Source organism: Typopeltis vanoorti, chromosome 16 (genome assembly GCF_054136105.1).
Source record: "Typopeltis vanoorti isolate ZY-2024b chromosome 16, IOZ_Tvanoo_1.0, whole genome shotgun sequence".
Lineage (NCBI taxonomy): Eukaryota > Metazoa > Arthropoda > Arachnida > Uropygi > Thelyphonidae > Typopeltis > Typopeltis vanoorti.
This window is the reverse complement of record NC_143564.1, coordinates 22,742,088-22,766,706: the sequence shown is the minus strand read 5'-3', so window position 1 is coordinate 22,766,706 and position 24,619 is coordinate 22,742,088. Positions and strand designations below refer to the sequence as shown.

Here is a 24,619-nt window from a genome sequence, read left to right as displayed (position 1 = left end):
AGTGTGATAGGAGAGAATGAAAAATATATATATATATGAATGAGAAAATAATAGTTGATAGTGTGGAAGGTGTGAGTGACTGTGAAAGTTTAGGAGATGGTTATGTTTGGGAGAGTGAATTTAGATTAAGAGTGACTGACCTGCAGAGGGAGATAGATGAGCTGAAAGAGGAGGTGGAATGTCTTGTGAATGAGATCAGAAGTATGAAAGATAAGATTAAGAGAATGGAAGAGATAAATGCAAGCCGAATCAGAGTAAGTAGGGGAGAAAGAGAATTTTGGGAGTGTTAGAAGAGGAGAGAAAGGAAACAGAAGAGAGGGAATGAGTGAGAGGTATGTGGGTGCTAGAAGAGGAGAGAATGGAAACAGTAGAAGAGAGGTAATAAGAGAGAGGTATAGGAATGCTAGAAGACGAGAGGATGATAACAGTAGGAGAGATGGAATGAGAGAGATGTACTGGAGTGCTAGAAGAGGGGGGAATGGAAACAGTAGGAGAGAGAGGTATGGGAATGCTAGAAGAGAGAATAGGAGAGGGAATGAGAGAGACCTATGGGAATGAAAGAAGAGGAGAGAATAGAAACAATACGAGAGAGAGAGAGAGAGAGAATGGTAAGAGGTAAAATGTATGGTGACTCAATTATCCGTGGTGTTCAAGATAGGATTCGTGAGGAGTGTTTACCAGGAGGAACAATAGAAAGGGTGGTTTTGGCAATTAAGAGAGGTGAAAGGGTGGATGAGATGATTGTGATGGTAGGAATAAATGACTTGAGTGGTAATGTAAGTCGGGCAGTGAGAGATATGAGATTTTTGCTGTACGGAAGAAGACAGAGAGAGAAAAAATAGTGTGCATGTTGTCTGGGTATGATAATGATAAGCTGAGCAGAAGAGCGGTGATAATGAATGGCATAATAGCGAGAATGTGTGACAAGAGAGGACTGGTATATGTGGATGCTTGGAGTGCGTTTGAGGAAAGAGAGGAATTATATCCGAGAGACCGCTTACATTTGAATGAGAAAGGATGTAGGCATCTGGAGAGATTGCTGTTCTGAACGTGTCATTGTGTCCCAGGGAAGATAATAGCAGGGGTGGCCTCTTGTGGGAATGGATACTTGGAAGAAGGGAGACGATGTCAGATAACACTGAGCCCAGTGGAGTCTTGAGGGGATAATGCTGGGTATAGAAACAATGGCATTTATATGCTTTATACTAATGCCAGGAGTATCCAGAATAAAGGAGAGGAATTAGTGGGGCAGATAGCATCAGCCTGGCCAAAAATTATTGAGATCACTGAGACGTGGTTGACAGAAGGGGATATAATAACCGGAATAGAAGTCGCTGGGTATAGCATTTTTCATCAGGATAGGAGGGGAAAGCGTGGTGGTGGGGTACTGCTTATGATGTGATGACCTATGTCCTCTAAGAGTGGAGGTTTTGGAAGGAAGTGAGACAAATGATTTTGAGAGCATATGGTGTGAGGTAGAGGTAGGCAAGACAGGATATTTAGTAGTATCCGGAATAAAGGAGAGGAATTAGTGGGGAAGATAGCATCAGCCTTGCCAAAAATTATTGGGATCACTGAGACGTGGTTGACAGAAGGGGATATAATAACGGGAATAGAAGTCGCTGGGTATAGCATTTTTCATCAGGATAGGAGGGGAAAGCATGGTGGTGGGGTACTGCTTATGATGTGATGACCTATGTCCTCTAAGAGTGGAGGCTTTGGAAGGAAGTGAGACAAATGATTTTGAGAGCATATGGTGTGAGGTAGAGGTAGGCAAGACAGGATATTTAATAGGGTGTTGCTACAGACCCAGGAGCACAGAGGATGGGGACCAGGAGATGTTTAGACAGCTAAGTTTGGCAAGTGCAAGAAGAATGATTGTTATGGGAGATTTTAACTACAGTAGTATAAATTGGAGAGAGGAAGATGCACGTAGCAATAAGGGAATGGAATTTCCAGAATTCTTGAGGGACAAATGTCTTAGGCAACATGTAACAGAGGGAACAAGAGATTCAAGAGTTTTCGATTTGGTTATAGCATCAGAAGAGTTGATAATAACTGAGATGACATCTCTCCCACCAGTTGTAGAGAGAGACCATATGGTTTTGACTTGGAAAATGAATAGACATGCAGGAGTATCAAAGAGACGGGAACTTATGTGGAATTATAATGCAGGTGATTATAATAGTCTTAGATGTCAACTTCGGGAAGTTTCATGAAGGGAGGAATTGGAAGGCGGGGATATCATAAGTGCGTGGAAAATTGTGAAAGAATATTTGTTTGTAGCAATGGTAAGTTGTATACCACGAGTGAAGAACATGAACAGTTTGGAGTAAAGTGGATGACAAACAATATTAAACAGGAATTGTATGTGTAAAAGAGGCTATGGAGGAGATATAAGGATACAGGTGAAGAGAGGATGCATGAAGAATATAAGACACAGGCCAGAAGATTGACTAGTGTGGTAAGGAAAGCGAAACTGGAATATGAGAGGAGATTGGCCCTAAGATCCAAAGAAAATCCTAGGGAATTTTTTAGCTATGTGGCCAGTAGGAGGAGTAATTATTGTGGAAGAATGATATTGCATAAAAATGGGAATAGAGTGACTGATGCAGAGGACATAGTGGAATTGTTCAATGAACACTTTATTGGAGTATTTCATCCTAGAGGAGTCAGATTTAATGCTAGAGGGATAGGGATGGTTCGAGGTTTAGAGGTACAGGAGGAGAGTGTGTTTCAGATACTGAGTACTCTGGATGTCAGTAAAGCTTTGGGACTGGATGGTATTTCACCACTAGTTATGAGAGAATGTGCTAGGGAACTGACAGTGCCTTTAACTTGGCTTTTCAATGAAAGTCTGGCTTCGGCAAAGGTGCCCAGGGAATGGAAGGAAGGTAAGATAGTGCCATTGCATAAGGGTGGTAACAGACTGGAAGTGTCTAATTATAGGCCAGTCTGTGTGTCATCGGTAGTTAGTAAGATCTTGGAGAAAGTAGTCAAGGACCATATACAGCATTGGGCAGATGATGGTAATGTTATCTCTGAGAGTCAACATGGATTTGTGAAAGGACGCTCTTGTTTTAGCAATATGCTAGCCTTTTATAATAAAGTTACAAGAACATTAGATGAGGGAAAGGCATATACTGCAATTTTCTGAGACTTAGCAAAGGCATTTAATAGGGTGCCACATGATAAGCTGATATTTAAGTTGCAGCACATGGGTCTGGATGTCAGATTGGTCAACTGGATTCAGAATTGGCTGTCTGATATGATGGTGGAGCAATTTCAAGGAGACAGAGGATTACAAGTGGGGTTCCACAGGGCTCAGTACTAGGACCTATATTGTTTAACCTTTATATCAATGACATTGCCAGTGGATTGCAATGTGATATTCATTTGTTTGTGGATGATGCGAAGCTGGGAAGGATTATTAGTAATAGTGCAGATGTGGTAGCCCTGCAAGAGGATTTGAATAAGCTAGATAGATGGGAAAATGAATGGAGATTTCAGTTTAATGCAGCAAAATGTACGAGTTTGAGTTTGGGACACATCAATGGGATTCTGCATACTCTATGGGAGGAATTAAACTGGGGGAAGTATGGGAGATAAGAGATCTGGGGTTGATGATTGATAGAAACCTGAAATTCGGGGTCATATTGCAAAGTTGGTGAAGGTACACAGAGGATTGCTGCAATTATGAGAAGGACACTGACCTGCAGAGATAAGAGGGTTATCTTTCCGTTGTATAAGTCTCTGATCAGACCACACTTGGACTATTGTTCTCAGATTTGGTCCCCAGGATTTGAAAGGGATAAATTAACTGTGGAAAGGATACAAAGACGGATGACAAAGATGGTTTCAGGACTGTACAAGGATAGTTATGAAGATCGGCTGAGGGAATGTGGACTGCAGAGTTTGGTGGATAGAAGAAGGAGAGGTGATATGATTGAGACTTTTAAACTGTTGAGAGGTGGTTACAGGGTTGACACTGGGGAGTTCTTTCGCTTGGTTGAACAGCAGGAAGGAGTGATGACAAGAGGCCATCCCTGGAAGTTATGAAAGGAAAGTGGAAGCAAGAGGGTGAGGAGTGGTTTCTTTTCGTGGAGGGTGGTTGAGCCATGGAATGCATTGCCTGATGGAGTGGTGAGGGCAAGAATGGTCAATGAATTTAAGGAGTGGTATGATAGACTTTGTGTTTTTCAGGGGGGGACCTTCCCTCAATGAGTCTTGACAGACTTTATGTTCTTAGGAAGGACCTCTCACAATCAGTCTTTTGACTTCAGGGAGGCCTGAATAATAATAATAATAATAAGTGAAGACCTATGTCCTCTAAGAGTGGAGGCTTTGGAAGGCTGTGGGACTAATGGTTTTGAAAGCATATGGTGTGAGGTAGAGGTAGGGAAGACAGGATATTTAGTGGGGTGGTGTTACAGACCAAGGAGCCCAGAGGGTGGGGACCAGGAGATGGTGAGACAGTTGCGCATGGCAAATGCAAGAAGAATGATTGTTATGGGAGATTTTCACTACAGCAGTATAGATTGGGGAAAGGAAGATGCATGTAGCAATAAGGGAATGGAATTTCTAGAATTCTTGAGGGACAATTGTCTTAGGCAACATGTAACAGAGGGAACAAGAGGTTCAAGAGTTTTGGATTTGTTATAGCATCAGAAGAGCTGATAATAACTGAGATGACTTCTCTCCCACCAGTTGGAGAGAGTGACCATATAGTTTTGACTTGGAAAATGAATAGACATGCAGGAGAATCAAAGATTCGGGAACACATGTGGAATTATAATGCAGGTGATTATAATAGTCTTAGACGTCAACTTGGGGAAGTTTCATGGAGGGAGGAATTGGAATGCCGGGATATCATTAGTGCTTGGGAAATTGTGAAGGAATATTTGTTAGCAGCAATGGTAAGCTGTATTCCACGAGTGAAGAAGAGGACACAATTTGGAGTAAAGTGGATGACAAACAACATTAAACAGGAATTGCATGCGAAAAAGAGGCTATGGAAGAGATATAAGGAGACAGGTGAAGAGAAGATGCATGGAGAATATAAGCACAGGTCAGGAGAGTGACTAGTATGGTAAGGAAGGTGAAACTGGAATATGAGAAAAGATTGGCCCTTAGATCCAAGGAAAATCCTATGGCATTTTTTAGTTATGTGGCCAGTAGGAGGAGGAGAAATGACTGTGGAAGAATGACATTGTGGGATAAAAATGGGAATAGAGTGACTAATGCAGAGGTCATAGTGGAATCGTTCAATAAACACTTTATTGGAGTATTTCATCCTAGAGGAGTCAGTTTTAATGCTAGAGGGATAGGGCTGGTTCGAGGTTTAGAGGTACAGGAGGAGAGTGTGTTCCACATACTGAGTACTCTGGATGTTAGTAAAGCTGTAGGACTGGATGGTATTTCACCATGAGTTTTGAGAGAATGTGCTAGGGAACAGACAGTGCCTTTAACCTGGCTTTTCAATGAAAGTCTGGCTTCGGCAAAGGTGCCCAGGGAATGGAAGGAAGGTAAGATAGTGCTATTGCATATGGGCAGTAGCAGACTGGAAGTGTCTAAATATAGGCCAGTTTGTGTGTCATCGGTAGTTAGTAAGATCTTGGTGAAAGTAGTCAGGGACCATATACAGCATTGGGCAGATGATGGTAATGTTATCTGTGAGAGTCAACATGGATTTGTGAAGGGGAGCTATTGTTTTAGCAATATGCTAGCCTTTTATAATAAAGTTACAAGAACATTAGATGAGGGAAAGGTATATACTGCCATTTTCCTAGACTTAGCAAAGGCATTTGACAGGGTGCCACTTGATAAGCTGATATTCAAGGTGCAGTGTATGGGTCTGGATGTCAGATTGGTCAACTGGATTCAGGATTGGCTGTCCGATAGGTATCAGACAGTTGTGTGTGGTGGAGCAATATCAAAGGGGCAGAAGGTTACGAGTGGTGTTCCACAGGGCTCAGTACTGGGACTTATATTGTTTTACCTTTATATCCATGATGTTGTCTGTGGATTGCAAGGGTATATTCAGTTGTTTGCAGATGATGCAAAGCTCAGAAGGATTATTAGTAATAGTGCAGATGCAGCAGCAGCCCTGCAAAAGGATTTGAATAAACTAGATAGATGGGCAAATGAATGGGGATTTCAGTTTAATGCAGCAAAATGTAAGATCTTGAGGTTTGGAACACATTGATGGGACGCTGCATACTCTATTGGAGGAGTTGAACTGGAGGAAGTAGGAGAGACAAGCGATCTGGGGTTGATGATTGATAGAAACCTGAAATTCTTTGGACATATTGCAAAGGTGGTGAATGTAACACAGAGGATTTCTGCAATAATGGAAGGACACTGACCTGCAGAGATAAAAGGGTTATCATTCCATTGTATAAGACTCTGATCAGACCACACTTAGACTATTATGCTCAGATTTGGTCCCTAGAATTTGAAGGGGATAAATTAACTGTGGAAAGGATACAAAGACAAATGACAAAGATAGTTTCAGGACTGTACAAGGATAGTTATGAGCATCAGCTGAGGGAATGTGGACTGCAGAGTTTGGTGGATAGAAGAAGGAGAGGTGATATGATTGAGTCTTTTAAACTGTTGAGAGGTGGTTACAGGGTTGACACTGGGGAGTTCTTTCGCTTCGTTGAACAGCAGGAAGGAGTGATGACAAGAGGCCATCCCTGGAGGTTACGAAAGGAAACTGTGAGCAAGAGGATGAGGAGTGGTTTTTTTTTCATGGAGGGTGGTTGAACCATGGAATGCGTTTCCTGATAGAATGGTGGGAGCGAGAACAGTCAATGCATTTAAGTAGTAATATGATGGACTTTGTGTTTCCTTGGAGGGACCTCCCATGATGAGTCTTTTGACTCTCATGGAGGCCTGAATAATATTAATAATAATTATATCCTCATCATCAGCTTCATGTCCATCTCCAAATACAGCAGTATCATTGTATAGCCATTCCCTTTATCCAGCTTAACTGTCACAGTTATGAAAAGAAGTTAATAAATTACACACTTTTATTAATAATACTGACCTGCCCTTCACATAGCCATGCTGTACCTCATCTTATCCACCCATTTCTGAATTTTGCCTTTGAACAACTTTTCTAATGCCTTTTCTATTGCTTACAAAATACTGGTTGGTCTGTAATTCATTACCTCTATCCCAGAGTTTCTTTTATGCAGCAGAACTATTTTGCCCTTCTTTCACTCCCTTGGACTTTTACTAAAGCCAGGACTTACATATCTTAGTTAGAGACGATGCTATTTCCTTGGTACATTGTTCTAATATGTAGGCTAATATTCCATGACTCTATATGAATTGAGGTTCTGCAATATCCTAAGTACTTTCAGTTCATCAATCTCTTTTCCTCACATTGGTATACCTGGATAGACCCTTGCAAAGTGTTCAATGAGGAATTCAACTATTTCTTCTGCTTCTGTCATCTTGCTATGGTCACCAGTCATCAAAGTTATCTTTCTATAGTCATTATTTCTTTTACTCACCACAAAGTTAAAGAACAGTTTGGGATTGCATTTAACCTCTTAGATAATATCCTCTCATAATTATGTGCCTGCTTTCCGTAAAACGAGATAGACAGAGTAGCATTGATAAGATGTGTGATTAGAGTGTCTAGAAAAGATAGCCTATTGCTATTTTCTTTTCTCTAGCCAACTGGATTCTGGGGTGCAAGCTGTTGAGGTGGAAGAAGAAAGAAAGAATGTGTGTGTGTGTGTGTGTGTGTGTGCGTGCGTGTGTGCGTGCACGTGCTAGCCAATTGAAAAACACATCATCAGCGTTTCTCAGCCAGATAGAAGATTTGAGACCAACAGTATCAAGAGCACATTTTTTAAAATGCTCTACACAGAAATAGACAAGGGAAGCAGAGAGGGAGGAGCCCATAGCCCTCTATCTGTTTATGTAGGTGTCTTTCTGAGTAAAATAGCTAGTTTTGATGGCAAAATTGAAGAAGTTAGTGATGTTGAGGGAATGGGGGATACTTTCAAGTAAAGGAAAGTGTCAGAAAGAAAGATATTGGTGAATAAAGAAGTGATGTCAAAACTAACCATGATAACATGCTTATTAATTAACTTAAGGAATTCACAACGTACACTAGAACATAAATTAAATTAAACTTTAATATATATTTCCAATATTTTGGCAATGTCATGTTGCCATCTTCTAAGGAACTCAAAATAAAGACACGTGCACGCAGGCACTACACACAGTAAATGAGGATGAAGCGAGGAAGCTATTGTTTCTCCTAAAAGTCCTGATGGTGCCCCTAGCGGGCTATGTAGGTATTCTTGGCCGCTGGGCTGAATGTCTCCTGATGTATGTCTCCCAAATTTGGGACAGTCTCATGCAACCAAATTTGTTGAGGTTTGGACTGTTTCTTAGGGCTGAGGCTGATTCCATGAAAAGTCTTTCAAATTTGAACTTGTTACGGTGTATTATTGTAGCTTTCTTCCACTGTATTCTGTGGCATGTATCCAGAGCATGGTCCTCAAGACCAGATTGGCTATACTGGTGAAAACGGATGTAGTCCTTGAAATTCTGATATTCGCTGTCCTGCCTATTCGGTAAGGGATTTAGAGTAATCCTTGTTGTGAAGTGGGGGGGGTTGTGGTTTACTGGTTTCAATATTTGGGGGGGGGGAGCCATTGGCTGAGAAAGTGTTGAGGATGTGATTTAGTTCAGTTGTTAGGGCATTGTCATTTGAACAGATTAGTTTAGCCCTGTTATGTAGTGTCTTAATAACTCCATATTGTTGTGGGGAAGGGGGATTGTTGAATATCAGACAGCGAATATCAGAATTTCAGAACACAAGGACTACATCCATTTTCACCAGTATAGCCAATCTGGTCTTGTGGACCATGCTCTGGATACACGTCACAGAATACAGTGGAAGAAAGCTACAATAATACACCGTAACAAGTTCAAATTTGAAAGACTTCTCATGGAATCAGCCTCAGCCCTAAGAAACAGTCCAAACCTCAACAAATTTGGTTGCATGAGACTGCCCCAAATTTGGGAGACATACATCAGGAGACCTTCAGCCCAACGGCCAAGAATACCTACATAGCTCGCTAGGGGCACCAGCAGATGTGGTGACAGCCCAAGACAGGAAGGTGTGGAGGAGACTCATAAGAAACAGTGACCCCACTTAAGTGGGAGAAGCTGCAGAAGAAGAAGAAGAAGAAGAAGAAGTGCCTGTGTGCACGTGTCTTTATTTTGAGTTCCTTTGAAGATGGACGTGACGTTGCTGAAATATTGGAAATATATATTAAAGTTTAATTTAATTTATATTCTAGTGTACGTTGTGAATTCCTTAAGTTAATTAATAATCATGTATAAGCCTTTCTACGAGAATGACCATGATAACAGTCCTACATAAAATTAAATCTTGGAATAAAGACTTGATGTCTGTTTGTTTTTAATATTTAAGTGCCTCCTTAGTGTAATTGAAAGAACAACGGTATGTTGTGCCCTTCAATTTGAAATGTCCTTAGTTCAATTCTCGCTCGATGGGAGGAATCTTTATATCGGTTTTTTCAATTGAAGGTGAGTTAGCCAATCTCATACAGAGGTAGCAGGGTTTTTTCTCCCAGAAACATGGGTTTTTCATCCTGCTCACAGACAAATCAGCCTTTAGGACACACAATTTACAGACAAAAAGTGGTGAGCAGTAAATGGCATTGTTGTAGATGATGGAGATGAAGAGTTGTAGAGTAGGTACTCTCCTTGATGAGTCTTTGGACTCCTTGGAGGTGTCACGAAATGATAATAATGATAATAATATTTCACTGTTTGGATAGTTTAAAGGAGGAAGAGGAGGAGCCCATTGCATCTGCTATAGGACATACAGTTTTAGGTAAACTGTATATTGGAGTTGGGGGGTTGTGCGACTAAACTATTTGAGCTTAACTAATTCAGGGGATTAAGAGATGACATTTGCAAGTAGTCTTTTTAATGTGTTTTTTTTCTGGAATTAGTGGGGTCAAAATCTAGAGGAGTGTAAATAGTGAGTGTGTGGGGTCTCTGAATAATGCATTCATTCTTCTGATTTCACTAGTATTGAGGACCACAGTAGCATCATCCTTATCAGCTGTAATAAAATTATTAGTAATCCCTCTGGTAATTCTTTCTGCCATCTCACATTTCTCTCAGCATAGCATACGGATTTTAGTCATGCTATTGCTCTTTGTCTGGGGCACCTCAGAAAAAATAGTGAGAATTTTTAAATAAATATAATCTTGTGATATAATCTTCTACAATATGATATATAATATAATAATATAATCTTCATTCTTGTTAATGTGGCATCGTGAAGAGTTTGAGAGCAGTTGATGATGAGGAGGAGAGACTAACTGTAAGAAAGCAAGAGGTATATTGGGTATTACTATTACATGACACCTCCAGGGAGTCCAAAGACATCAAGGGAGAGCACCTACTCTACAAACTCTCCACCACTCGATCCATCCACTACACCAAGGCCATCTACTGCCCACCACCACTAGTATTTTCACAGACAATCACAAACATCCATGCCCATGGCAGGATTCAAACCCGCAGCCTTTTGGCTGGAAAGCGGATATACTTACCACTCGGCCAACCAGGCTGGCGCTGGAATTGAGCAAACTTGATGTTAATAAGGCTGTGGGACTTGATAATATATCACCACATATTTTGAAGGAATGTGCTGGGAGTTGGCATCTGCCTTGAAATATTTGTTTAATATGAATCTTGCACTGGGTAGAGTTCCAAAGGAGTGGATGGAGGGCAAGATTGTGGCACTTAATAAGGCAGGCGATAGAACACGAGCATCAAATTATAGGTCTATCTGTGTGTCAGATGTTGTAGTTAAAGTGTTGGAGAGTCTGGTGAGAACCAGGATCCAGAATTTGGTTGACAACAATGGTATTATCTTTGATGGACAGCATGGATTTGCTAAAGGGAGATCATACTTCAGTAATCTGCTTACTTATTACAATGAGATGACACCTTCATTGGACAGAGGAGAAGGATACACAGTAGTTTACTTAAATTTTGCAAAGACTTCTGTTAGATTACCACATGATAATTTTGATAGTCAAGCTAGAGTGGATTCCGTTGGATATTAGATTAGTACATTGGATTGGAGATTGCTATCTGATAGGTATCAGCAAGTTGTGTATGGGGAGAGCAATATCCTTGAAGAGTATTATTTTTGAGTTTCCGGAAGACTCATTGTAGGTGTCCAAATTCTCTACACTTCACAATGCACATTCTTCCTTTCCATAAACACATTCAGCATTAATTCATTTATCACTCACTCTGCAATATATATATATATATATATATATTTTTTTTTTTTTTTACTTTGAATACGCTTTATGAGCACCATATTTGACCTTTTTTTTTTTTTTTATGTCAATCCTAAAAACAATGTTGTGAACCTTCAAGTACTCTGGGCAGATTAAGTGTTAGAAAATCTGGAACCCTCCTCTAGAAATCAGTACATTCTGCACGCCATTTCAGATCTCCTGCTAGTGATGAAAATCAACCACTACTAAAGACATTCAGATATCCATGCAACAGTGGGATTTGAACACACAGCCTGCTGATTGGAAAGTTGAGATGTGTCTGATCGAACTGCCAGGGCAGAATTAGCACATAGTTATTTTATTATTTTACTTTATGCTTTGACATCTGAAAATGATAATGAAAACTGCTTATATTCTTAGAAGACTATATGATCCCAGATGCAGTATACTTTGTAATACAATATATTTTGATCTTGGGATGTACTATCATTATTATATTTGACCTTCATGGAGTGAATAATATCTTAGTACAGCGATTTTCAACCGGTGTGCCACGAAAGGTTCACAGGTGTGCGCAAGATTTTGATGTAAAGGAATAAAAATTGATGTGAAAAAAGCTTTTTTATGCATTTTACATGAGGAGTCATAATGTCTATATTACATTGAACAGAATTGATAAGAGTGAATAAAATTTATGATTATATTGGTATAATATAGATTTATTATACTGGTTTTTATAGATATTCATCGTTGTATGTGTTTATGGATTCCTCCAGCTGTGTGACAATTATAGCACATGCTGTGCTTACACCGTAGCATCGGCACTGTATAAAGACGAGACAGGTTTAATTATTATTATTATTACATGACACTTCCAGTGAGCCCAAGGACTCATCAAGGGAGGGCACCTACTCCACGACTATCTGTCTCCACCATTCAATCCACCAACTACTACAAAACCGCAATTAACATCATCATCTATACCACCGCCATCTACTGCCCACCACCACCACCACTAATATTTTCACAGATAATCACAAACATCCATGCCCATGGCGAGATTTGAACCCGCGGCCTTTTTGGCTGGAGAGTGGATATGCTAACCACTCGGCCAACCAGGCCAGCAATCAGTGACCAACTGAAATCTTTGAGCATTTTTCTTGCCTACACAGCTAAATCAGTTTCATTTCTGTAATATATGTTTCATCGGTGTTGAATTTTAGTGAAAGCTATGAGTGCTGCACTTTTAAAATGTTAAGAGACCAGTAATTTCAAATGATACCCATATTTTCTTTAAACTGGTAAGAGTTAATTTATTAATTTTTTTTTCAACTTTGGTTGTTTTTTTTATAAGGATACATTCAAGATGGACGAGTTTCTAATTAAAAACGACAATTAGATGACAGAGAAGTAGTAAATGATGTTAGTACATCGGAAATCATTGTCCACCAATACAATGGATATTATTTATTGTTAGACTTTATTTCAAGTGAAGATAATCCACCATGTCCCATGTTGTATGTGGCGAAAAATTGGCAAATCAAGCAATGATTCCTAGTAAAATGAAAAGACATCTGCAGTCAAAACACTCCAACTTATGTGAGAACCCAAGGCATAATGAAACAATGCCAAGCTCAGGTGTCTCACTGATTAAAAAAATACATTTATGTTACATGTATGTATATTATAAAAAAATTAATAAATAATTACTGTCATAAATAACTTTGATTATTCTTTTGTATTTCATTACAAGGTGTCACAAATAATTGGGGTTTCAAAGAGTTGTTTCAAAAAGACAGTTGGTTCATAAAGAGGGTTGCAACAGGAGCCTGTGTAGCTCAGTGGATGCGGCGTTTGCACACCATGATGCTTGAACGCACAAAGGAAGACTTGCTTTCAAATTTAGTAGGTGATTAGAGGAAATTTTTCGGCTTGGTTGGCCGAGTGGTTAGCTTATCCACTCTCCACCTAAAAGGCTATGGGTTTGAATCCTGCCATGGGCATGGGTGTTTGTGATTGTCTTTGAAAATAATAGTGGTGATGATCGGCGGTATATGGCATTGGTGTATATGATGAAGGTAGTTGTGATTGGTGGAGATGGAGAGTTGTAGAGTAGGTGCCCTCCTTTGATGAGTCTTTGGACTCCTTGGAGGTTTTTTTTTTTTTGGGGGGGGGGTAATTTACAGCCTCCCTCGATGAGTCCTTGACTCCCTGGAGGTCTCAGATAATAATAATAATAATTATTTTTTTTTTTTATTGCTAAAATATTTATACATACAATAAACATCTTGTGTGACATTGCACCTTATAATTTTACAGAGTTCAGCACTAAATGCTGCAATTCCTAGTTTGGATTTCAATTAAAATTTTTAATAATACTTTTTTGCCTTTATATTATGTATTTACAACACATGATCTTCTAATATTAACAATGAAGATTAAACAGAATTTTTTGTATAATTTTTTTTTAAAGTTTGAGAAAGAGTGATTATACATACAAATTTCTGCATTTGCTTATAAGGATTACTTGTAGATGAGTGAGGCAAGTTAATCCACCTACTTCGAAGCTTAGGTTAGCTTTTATGAAGATAGTGGGATTTAGCCTTCACTATTTGTGTTGCTGCTATTGTTTATGTATGGGATGTAGGCATTGGATGCTAGTGATTTGTGATGTGTATATTAGTGTTCTTAACTTTATTGGTATATTTTCCAGAGTTAGTTTTTTAATGTTCTGTAGTTATCTACGTGTTTTAACTTTCTTGGTAGGTTGTTGAGTTGCGTCGGTATCTGATGTGATCTCACAAAAGAACCGTATGAGTTGTTGAAGGATGTGGGGATGTAGAGAGTTGTTATAGGTCGTGTTATACGATATGTGTCTCTGTTATTTCGATAGGTGATGTTGAAGTAATTCCTTGTTAATATCATGTAGTGTTTCAGGTTTTTAATGCTCAGAATTCTGTGTAATGCCATGTGCTTGTCTGATATTGGTTGTTGCGTGTAAGGTGTCCAGATGACTGTTGACACGATGTTCCTGTGTAATGTTTCTAATTTTGTTAGGTGGCTGTTTGATGTATTTGCATAGACTGTTATTCCGTATCTGAGTAGGGATTCGCAGATACCGTGATATAGGTGTTACGTAATAATAATAATAATAATCTTTGAAACAGTTGATATATTTCTTAATACTTGAATGGTGTGCCATAGAATTTTAGTAATTAATTTTAGTGTGGCATAAGATAAAAAAGGTTGAAACCACTGTCTTAGTGTAAATCATCAACATTGCTGATTAATGCACAGTAGGACATCATCAAAAAAGAAGCAAACAACAAATGCAAAATAAAGCAAAAAATAGCAACTTTTTATCTCTTAAATTGTGAAAGTATATTACTTAAAAGTAATCTTTGCACACTATATCAGTTTATAGTTTTTAATTTAGTTTTAATATTTTAATATTAATTTTTAATTTTAAAAAATTTAATTAATTAAATTAATTAAATTTTTTAACTTTAATTTTAATATTAAAATTTTAATAAACATTTTAATGTTCAAAGTTTTTAAATGTATACGTATGTGTTACTTTTGAAATATAAGTATTTTATTAATTTATCATTCGTTTACACGTTGAAAATATGCAACTTTCAAGAAAAACAGAGCTACTCTAGACATGGTAAAGAGTTTATTAGATAGATCTACATTGAAAAACCTTGTATTTATGAGATGTGACTTTTATCAATTTAGTGAGTCTTTTAATAATTTAAAAGACTCACTAAGAATAAAGAATATAATAATCATTATTATACTCAAATGTTATTGGTTAAATTAACAGTTAACATAGTGAAGATATTTTAATTACACTACATTTTATTAGTAATATATTAGAATAAAATCAGACAATATATGTTTATCTTGGGATTAAATAAGTCATTATGCCTTCTCAAGTTTAGATAATATCTGAATGCACAATTAAGAATAGCATTTTGAACTCCATGATTTTCTGTTTCTTGAGCATATTTTATGAAATTATTTTAATTGCAGTATGCTACAGTTATTCGTGAAGGACAGAAACTCACCATTCCTGCTGAAGGTGTTGTTGCAGGAGATATTGTAGAAGTCAAAGGTGGTGATCGTATTCCAGCAGATATTAGAGTGACTTTAGCACAGGGTTTTAAAGTAGACAATTCTTCTTTGACAGGGGAATCAGAACCACAGTCTCGATCTGCAGACATGACCAATGAAAATCCTTTAGAAACAAGAAATGTAGCCTTCTTTTCTACAAATTGTGTAGAAGGTATGTGTAATTTTTTCCCTCTATGTAGAATAGAAGAAATTCAGATTGAATTTTAATTTTCTAAGAGTAGGTAAAAACTATATTTATAGACTCTGTTTAAGTTTAATCTGTAGCTGATCTTCAAAATAAATTAAATGCTGTATTAGATATTTCTCTACTTAATTACTTGCCGGCCTGGCTAGCCCAGTGGTTAACATATCTGCTCTCCAGCCAAAAGGCTGCGGGTTTGAATCCCGCCATGGGCATGGATGTTTGTGATTGTCTGTGGAAAAACTAGTGGTGGTGGTCAGTGGTAGATGGTGTTGGTGGATTGAGTGGTGGAGAGAGCTGTAGAGCAGGTGCCCTCCTTCAATGAGTCTATGGACTCCCTGGAGGTGTTAAATAATAATAATAATTAGAAAATAATCATAAATCTCTTTTACAGAGCTGCCTATTTACTCACAACTTTTCCAGTTAAGATATTAAAAGAAAAAGTAGTATTAGTTTACCTTAATAAAAAAAGATTGTCTTAATTTCATGTCTATTTCTGAAATACACCACTCCTCATATCCACATATATATGTGAATAATATTGTTATGCAAAACATGCTCTTTTCTAAATTGCAAAAAAAAGTAAAGATCATCATGGCTGCATGATGTTTTGATAGCAGGTAAGGTGGGGGTGATCTATTATTATTATTACCAATTATTACTTGCATAAGTGGAATATTCTCAGGTTGTGATCATTCATTTACCAATCAGCATTCACTTGGGAATTAATGATGTACTAACTTATGTAAGGATTGGTTAAGTGAAAGCTCGGTTACTTGAAGGCTATTTAATTGAGAGATCACACTGTCTTCTATGCAATTTATATGATTATTTTTAAGTTTAAGCCTTCTTTTAAAAAATGTAAAATTTATACATAATAAATTAATTATTTTTTCAATAACTTGTTTCTCTCCATTTTATCGCATTAAAATAAGGTAGTGTTGGGGCTCTAGAATGTTGTGGATGAGAACTTATTTAAAGAGTGCTGTTTGCAGAGCCTGGTCGATGAGAAGAGGAAGCAATGTGATATAATGATTGAGATGGTGCAGGATTTGTACCAGATAAGTGCAGAACAGATTTTTCACATAGTAAAGAAAGACAGGGATAGACAAAAAGGCCAGCCATTCCTAGAAGTTGTATAAGGAGGGTATGCATCAGGAGATTGAGGAACAAGTTTGTTGCTTGGAGAATGGCAGTTTAGTAGAATGCATTGCCTGAGGGCATATGGAGTGTAGAAATTGCAGAAAACTTGGAGGATATGGTTTGATGAGCCATATTGGTTTGACAGAGAGGACCACCTACAGTGATTCTGACTCCATGTGTTTTGATGATGATAATAATAATTATTATCTGAGACCTCTAGGGAGTTACGGACCCATTGAGGGAGGCCATAGATCACCCACACCAGCTGTCTGTTACCTTCTCCTCAACTCATCTGGATGTGCTCACTATTTCATCATGCAAACTGTTTCACTCACTCACTCACTCACTGCTCTGTGAAAGAATTATCTAGCACTCATCCCTTTCTTAATTCTACACAAAAATTAACTTCTATGAATGTTCCCGTGTCCTCTCTCTACTTTTCGTATAACTAAATATTTGATTATTCATATAGTATAGGATGCAGATGCCATGAGGAAAATTAGTGGTGTATTTGAATGGTGTTACGAAAAGTGTGTATGTTTTTTTTTTCTTTTTTCTCTTAATTATAGCATGAAGATTTGTATAATAGTGCTTTTCTGTGATAGCCAGGCTGGATATAATCACTATACAGTGGTATTGTGGGTCTAAAAGTGTTAGCTTCAGTTGTTATCTTAATTAACATGAAAATGGTAGTTAATGTTACAAAAATGGAGGCAGTGGCAGTAATGAAGCAAACTCCAGCAATGCGCAACGTCTCAACTTGAAGAACGAGTTTTTCCCTGGAATTTTTGCAATGGATATAGTGGATGTGACAATGGTTGCCCAAAAACGTTAAGATTTATAGAATCTTAGATTAAATGATAAAAAGGAACATATTATAGTGTGAGAAGTGCAATGAAAGGTTAGGACATTCCAAATATGAGAATGGTGGATGTTACCAGGAATAATCAGAAAATGGATGGAAGTGTTTGCAACGGCAATAATAGAAATGACATGGAAGAGCATATGCAAGAGTTAATGAAAATCTAGAGTCAGGTTGAACATATGGAGGAGGAAATTGAATGTTTAAAGAAGAGAATGATGGATGTAAATGACAAGGAGGTGAATAGGAAGAAGCAAGTATCTAAAGATGATAGGGTTTCTTTATATGGAGGTTCAATTATTAAAGGTGTCATAAAAAATAAGTGCATAAGATGTTTTCCAGGTGATACAATAAAATGAATATCAGATGCTTTGCATAGAAGGAATGAACAGGCATCAGATTTAGTGTCAGGCACAAATGACTTGGACAGTGAAACAAAGAATGTGGAAAGGGATTTGAAGTTATTGCAGGAGGTTAAGGATAATAATGTCATTGGGAAAGTGATTAGTTTGTTGCCCAGATATGACAGTAGTGAGCTGAGAAGGAGAACAATGATACTGAATAACAAGATGGCTGAATTATGTCAGGCAGAGAGGGTGTTTAGTTTGTGAATGTATGAAATGAATTCAAAAAGAAATTTGAATGATTCAAATGATGATGGAATATATTTGAGTGGGTTTGGCGCCAGTCGTTTGAAGCACTTGTAGTACCACTAAGAGTCACAGAGAGGTTGAGAAGCAGGTTGTAGGACAGGAAAGGATGAATATAAAGGTGAGGAAGTGAATATACAGGGCAGAGTGATGCAGTGCAAAATGATGGGGATGATAAAAATGTGAATGAAAATCACAGTCAGGATCTAGGAAACGAGGATAGTCAGGATATAGAAAGAAGTGCAGTATAGCAGAGAAATGAGAGTGATTGTATTGATGGAATGGCCTCAATGGGTGGAGAATTGTTACACGCTTATACTAATATACAGAGTATCAAAAATAAAGGAGCTGAGTTGGTAGCATGGACTGAATCAATACACCCAAAGATAATTGGCATAAGTGAAACTTGGTTGACTGAGGATGATATGCAGTACTGTCCATGAAATAGTAGAATATAGAATTTTCCCAAAAGGATAGGAAAGTGAAGAGAGGAAGGGGAGTATTGTTAATGATAACAGAGGAATTGTGTCCTTCAAGAGTGGAAGTAGAAAATGGTAGTGTGTATGAAGATTTTTGGTGTGAAGTTGAGATCAATTGAATAGTATTGATCTCAACTAGCTATAACAAAAGGATGTTGTTATAGCTAGGGAATGTGGAGAGCACTGATTATGAAATGTTTAGACAAATTCATTGGGCAAGTAAAAGGAAAATGATCCTAATGGGAGATCTTAACTGTAGGAATATGGATTGGAAAGAAAAAATAGTGGTTGTAAAAAAAAGGAAAGTGCATTTATTGAGTTTCTGCAGGCCAACTCTATAAAGCAGCATGTGATGGAAGCAACATTAGGTTTATCATGTTATATTTGGTGATATCCTCAGAAGATGTGGCTGTGAATGAGGTATTAACACTGTCACTTGTTGGTGAAAGTGATCATGAGGTATTGGTTTGGAAGGTAGTCTAACAGGAAAATGTTGTTACCAAGAAGGTCTATGTGTGGAACTATAAGGTGGGTGATTATAAGAAGCTCCGTAGTCTACTAGCATTAATACATTGAGTTAATGAATTGTGTAGAAAAGATGATGAGAGTGCATGGGAAATGATAAGGCAAGATCTAACACAAGCAATGCATACCAACAGTTAAATGAATGAATAGAGTAGTAAATGGATGAACAGTGAAATCAAGCAAGCAGTGTTACAAAAGAAGTTGTTATGGAGGAAGTAAAAGATAGTTTGTATTATATAGTGAAACATGGAGTATTCATAACTGAAAATTTACACGTATACCACAATAATTAAATTTTAATAATATGTAGATATTTCATCTTGGGTATCTTAAGACATCATCAGTACAGTTATTACAAACAATACTAGGAATTGCATTCAAAGGAACAGTCAGTGTGCATGCTTACATTGGAATCCCTCTATGCATACAGTAGCATGTTTGAGGACTAAAAATATTTGACTGTGATTAAAATTAAATTAAAATATATCTGATAAATTTATTTTATACAATTGAGGATAATAATTTCCCAGACCTTTGGGATAATGAGACAGTCATTACGGTTAAGATTGGGTTTATGATGTAAGGCTTCAGCACTTTCTTTATATAAATGTTCATGTTTATATAAGGATCTATGTAGCAGCTTGGTGTTTTTCCATTGGGTCCTATGGTTAAGGTTTTCAACTCCATGTTGAGCGAAGCCATATTTGTGCAGTTTGATCAGATGGAGTGGTCTTGATGTTCAGAGATGCACTTACTTATTGATTTTCTTGTTTGTCCATAGTACAACATCTTACAAGAACATGGAAATATGCCAGGTAGCATCATTGATGAGAGTTTGTCTTTTGGAGAAGGTAGCAAATTATGGTTCTGGTTGATTGGTTTATAGGTAGCAGCGAGTTTGTATTTCTTCATAATTTCTTCATCAGAATGTCTGTCAATCAGATCCAATGGTCTACATTGATCCCCTCTGTGGGAGATAGTATTTTTCAATTCTGCTAATCTTTCCTAACTTTATATATTTATATAATTTTTTTAATAAATTGAAAATTATTGACTTTTATGACATTAGCTACTCAGGTGGGGCTTTTAAGAATTATCTGTTATTGTTTAATTACTATTCTGCAATCCAGTACTGACAATGCTTATGATATTTAGGCAAAAATTCTACAGTAATCAAGTTTTTTATGCAAGTTTGCATCCATTTTTAGAATTATTTTGATTTTAATCAATCTTAGCTTTGGGCCATTGTAAATGTTTATTCCAAATAGTGGGAGATGAAAACCACAGATGTATGAGAGAAGGTCTGCACATGTGGTATTGATCTATAATATCTTATGGATTTTTGAAGCTGTAATACTTGAGTAGCAGAATTTTAATACTGGAAGTCCTAAGAATCCATGCTTCTTTGACAGTTGAAGAAATTTTTCATTTTTCCTTTGTACTTCTTCTTTGTACTCACTGACCCAAAAAAATTGCAAATGTTTATTTTATAATTGTTTTCTTTTAATTTCTGTAATATCTGTAATATTTATTATGTACAGTTGAGCAAGGAAAATGACAGTTTTAAGTACTGTGTCTTTAAAAGAAAAGGGGAAGTAGCTGATCTTCCAGTCTTCTAAGAACTTATACATGATACTTTTGTATATAAGTTCTTCAACTAGTAGTATTGGATAGGTGGGAAAGGGAATTCCATGTTTGATGAGACGTTCTCTCTTAGAGGTTAATCAAAAGGAAATGCCTCCGAGATACTGTCTTCCAAAAAACTTTTAATTTTGTCATGTTAGCACTGGCAGTTAGTTTGCTGACTTGGATCTTTTTTTTTTTCAAAATACTTAAAAAGATGTATGTCAATATAAAGAGATAAGCAAAGCTTATATTTATGTAAAGAATTGTCCCTCTGGGTGCCTACTACATCATCTGCATAAGCTAATATATATATTTTTTCCCATTGTTGAATTGTTATCTTTCACACAGCATGTAAATTGTCGACTTCCTTCCTGACAGTCTCCCATCTTAGATGTTTCCCATTAAATACAATCCACAGCTCTTCAAACTATATCTGAACAAGTTCCTTCTTACCTATCCATGGTACCAGTGTACTCCAGGTCACCCAAACTCTTGCTTATGAGATTATCATAAAAAAAAAAAAAGTCTGTGCATTTGATCTTTTCCATAATGCATAGCAATATACTGTCTAAAAGGAAGCATGATATGCATTATGGGATATGGAAGCAATTGATGTGATGTGATGTCAGAAGCCTCTATGTTCGAGTAAGATATGTTCTGTGAAGCCTCTATGTTCAATAATTTCTTGTCTGTTATGGTTTATAATGTGTGTGAAAGCTTTTGACTAAGTGGGGATATATATGAAAATATAAGATAGATAATTATAATAAAATGGGATGGTGGTTTAAAGCATTGCCTTTGTGTGAGAAACTGTATGGCAAAGGCATCAGCAGTGTATGGAAAGTGGTCAAAGGGTGTTTGAAGGAAGCAATATCTGACTTCTTCTCCACAGTTAGGAGAATAAATTTCATGTCAATTCAATGGATGAATATCACTTTAAAGCAGGAGGAGAAACATAAAAATAGAATTATACATCCAATGTTGTGAGAAGTCTGATGATGATACTCAAGCACAATATAATGAACAGGCCAGGAGAGTGACAGCCATGGTGAGGAAGGCAAAATCATATTACAAAAAAAAAAGTTAACTGAACAGGCTAGGGCAAGTCAAAGAGAATTTTCTTACTGTGTAGCAAGTAAAAGAAAAAAAATTACCATGGCAGAATAATCATGGCAAAGTTAGATGGTAGAAAAGTATCAGGTGCACTAGAATTAGCAGCATCCTTATTTTTTAATTTAGTAAGGTAAACTTTCCAGGAAGGCCCATTAACTCTCTAAATGTGATGAGGAGAACTGGAAGAATACAGGTTGTGTCATCATCATCATCATCAAGTTTTTCCGTACCTACTGGCACATAAGGCTGCAATGCTGGTTTTCCATCTGCCCCTGTCCCTCACAGCTGCTCTTGCTTCTGACCAATTCGCCCCATCTTGCCTCCTTCGTTTCAGATTCCATCATTCTTCTCTAAGTTATTTTTGGATGACCTCTAGAGCATCTTCCTTCTGGAGCCCAACCCAGTGCTACTTGGAGAATTCTGTTTATCCCCATGCGAAGAAAATGTCCAGTCCATTTCCATCTTCTTAGGCGAATCTCTTCATCTGTTAACTTGGAGAAGGTTTTCTTTAAAAGTTCCTGATTAGTAATTGTATTTGGCCAGAAGATTTTTAAAATTCTTCTTAAACACTTGTTTTGGAAAATGTCCAATTTATTACATTGTGCCTTGGTAAGTTTCAGAGCCAAATAGCAGTACTGCTCACACAATAGATTTATATACATTAATTTTCACTTTAATTGTAATATTTGATGCTTTCAATAATTTGTTTAATGACCTGAAACAATTTTGTGCTTTAGCAATTCTTTGTAAAATGTCTTCGTCAGTGCCACCTTGTTTATTTATTACTGATCCAAGGTATGTAGAAGTATCAACATCTTCAATTGTTTCATTTTTTAACTTAATTTCTTTATTTGATTTTTCATTTATTCGCATGCACTTGGTTTTCTTCTTGTTTATATGTAAACCCACAGTTTCTGCACAGCGAGCAAAGTCATCTTTTTTAGCTGTAAGTCACTTGACTTGGAGGACAGGAACACTATGTCATCAGCAAAATCAAGGTCTTCCAGTGTGGATGTAAAATCCCAACGTGTTCCTCTCTTTTGATGATTAATTGAGTTTTTCATAATCCAATCAATTAAAATTATAAATAATAGACCAGATAGCACACAACCCTGCCTAACTCTGTTTCAATGATAAAGAAGTCTGTAAGTTTTCCATCTACTTCCACACAAGACTTACTGCCATTATACATATTCTTAATAATGTTGAGAAATTTATAAGGTATTCTGTGTTCTTCCAATATTTTCCAAAGTTCTCTCTATTTACTGAGTTCTCTCTATTTGCTGAGCATTCAGCAAAGTTCTCTCTATTTACCGAATGCTTTACTGAAATCGATGAGCTTTAGGTAAAGTGGGGCTTGAAATTCTATACATTATTTGATTATATTTCTAAGAGTGAATATTTGTTGGATGGTTCCGCATCCAGTTCGAAAACCTTCCTGTTCTTCTCTTAGTAAATTTTCAATTTCTTTTTTTAGTCTATTAATTAAAAACTTTTGCGGGAATTGAAAGCAAACTTATTCCTCTCCAATTTTCAAATTGGAGAGGAATAAGTGATCAAATCTTTTTGATCACTTATTCAAATCTTTTTTTGGAGGGATTTTTATAATTACTGCTTCTTTCCATTGTTCAGGAATTTTTTCTGTCTTCCATATTTCATTGTATAACCTTTGTAATCTGGCAGTAGTTGTTTAAGATCAGCTTTTAACATTCTGGCATTAATATTATCATTTCCGCATGTTTTGTTAGATTTTAGTGCCTTCGAGGCATCTTTGACTTCGCTCAATGAAATCCCGTCATTGAAAATGTTCAAAGTGGGTATTACACTAGTTGTAATATTTTGCACCTGTTGAGATTCTGTATCTACCTTCACATTCATAGTTTCTTCAAAATAGTCTCTCCATCTTGCTTCGATTTTGGAATCAATCGTCAATAACTTTCCTTGTTTGTCTCTAATGCTTTTTTTGTTACCATTGATTTGTTTTATAATCTGATAAAGTTGTCTAATTTGTCCATTTTCTGCAGCATGTTGCGCTTCTTTTGCTAATTCATCAATATATTTTCTCTTGTCAGCTCTTGCAGCTCTCTTTACTCTTTTATTTAGTTCATTATAGCGATTGCTGTGTACCTTATATAATCATTCTGAATTTATATCATTTATTAATGATTTAATCTTTTTTCTCTCTTCAATGATCTTCAAAGTTTCTGCACTTAACCATTCTTTATTTTTCCTTTTTCTTCGTTTACCAATTACATCTTCAGCAACTTCATTGTATGTATTCCTGAAGTTTTTCCATTATTCTTCTACTTTGTTGTTTTCTACTGTTACATCTTGATTTTCCTCTATTTCTAACATATTGAATCTGTTTTTTTATCTCCAAAGCAAACTTTTCTCTTGTTTCTTTAATTTTTAATTTTCCAATATCAAATGCAGTTCTTGGAATGCTTTTCTTTCTTAATAAACTTTGAAGTTTTAATTTCAACTTCATCACTAACAAGAAGTGGTTAGAACCAACATCTGCACCACATTTGACTCTCACATCAAATATGGATCTTACAAATGTACTATTGATAGTA

The 24,619-nt window shown here is 36.9% G+C and overlaps 1 protein-coding gene across 1 annotated transcript in view; it reads left to right on the top strand.

The window, feature by feature from the left end:
- LOC150097890 (sodium/potassium-transporting ATPase subunit alpha-like) overlaps positions 1–24,619 on the top strand; it is a 397,473-nt gene that overhangs the window by 79,289 nt on the left and 293,565 nt on the right. Inside the window, exon 6 of the mRNA XM_090406625.1 lies at positions 15,363–15,615. Coding sequence (XP_090262751.1) covers positions 15,363–15,615 — 253 coding nt within the window. The remainder of the gene's footprint in view (positions 1–15,362; positions 15,616–24,619) is intronic.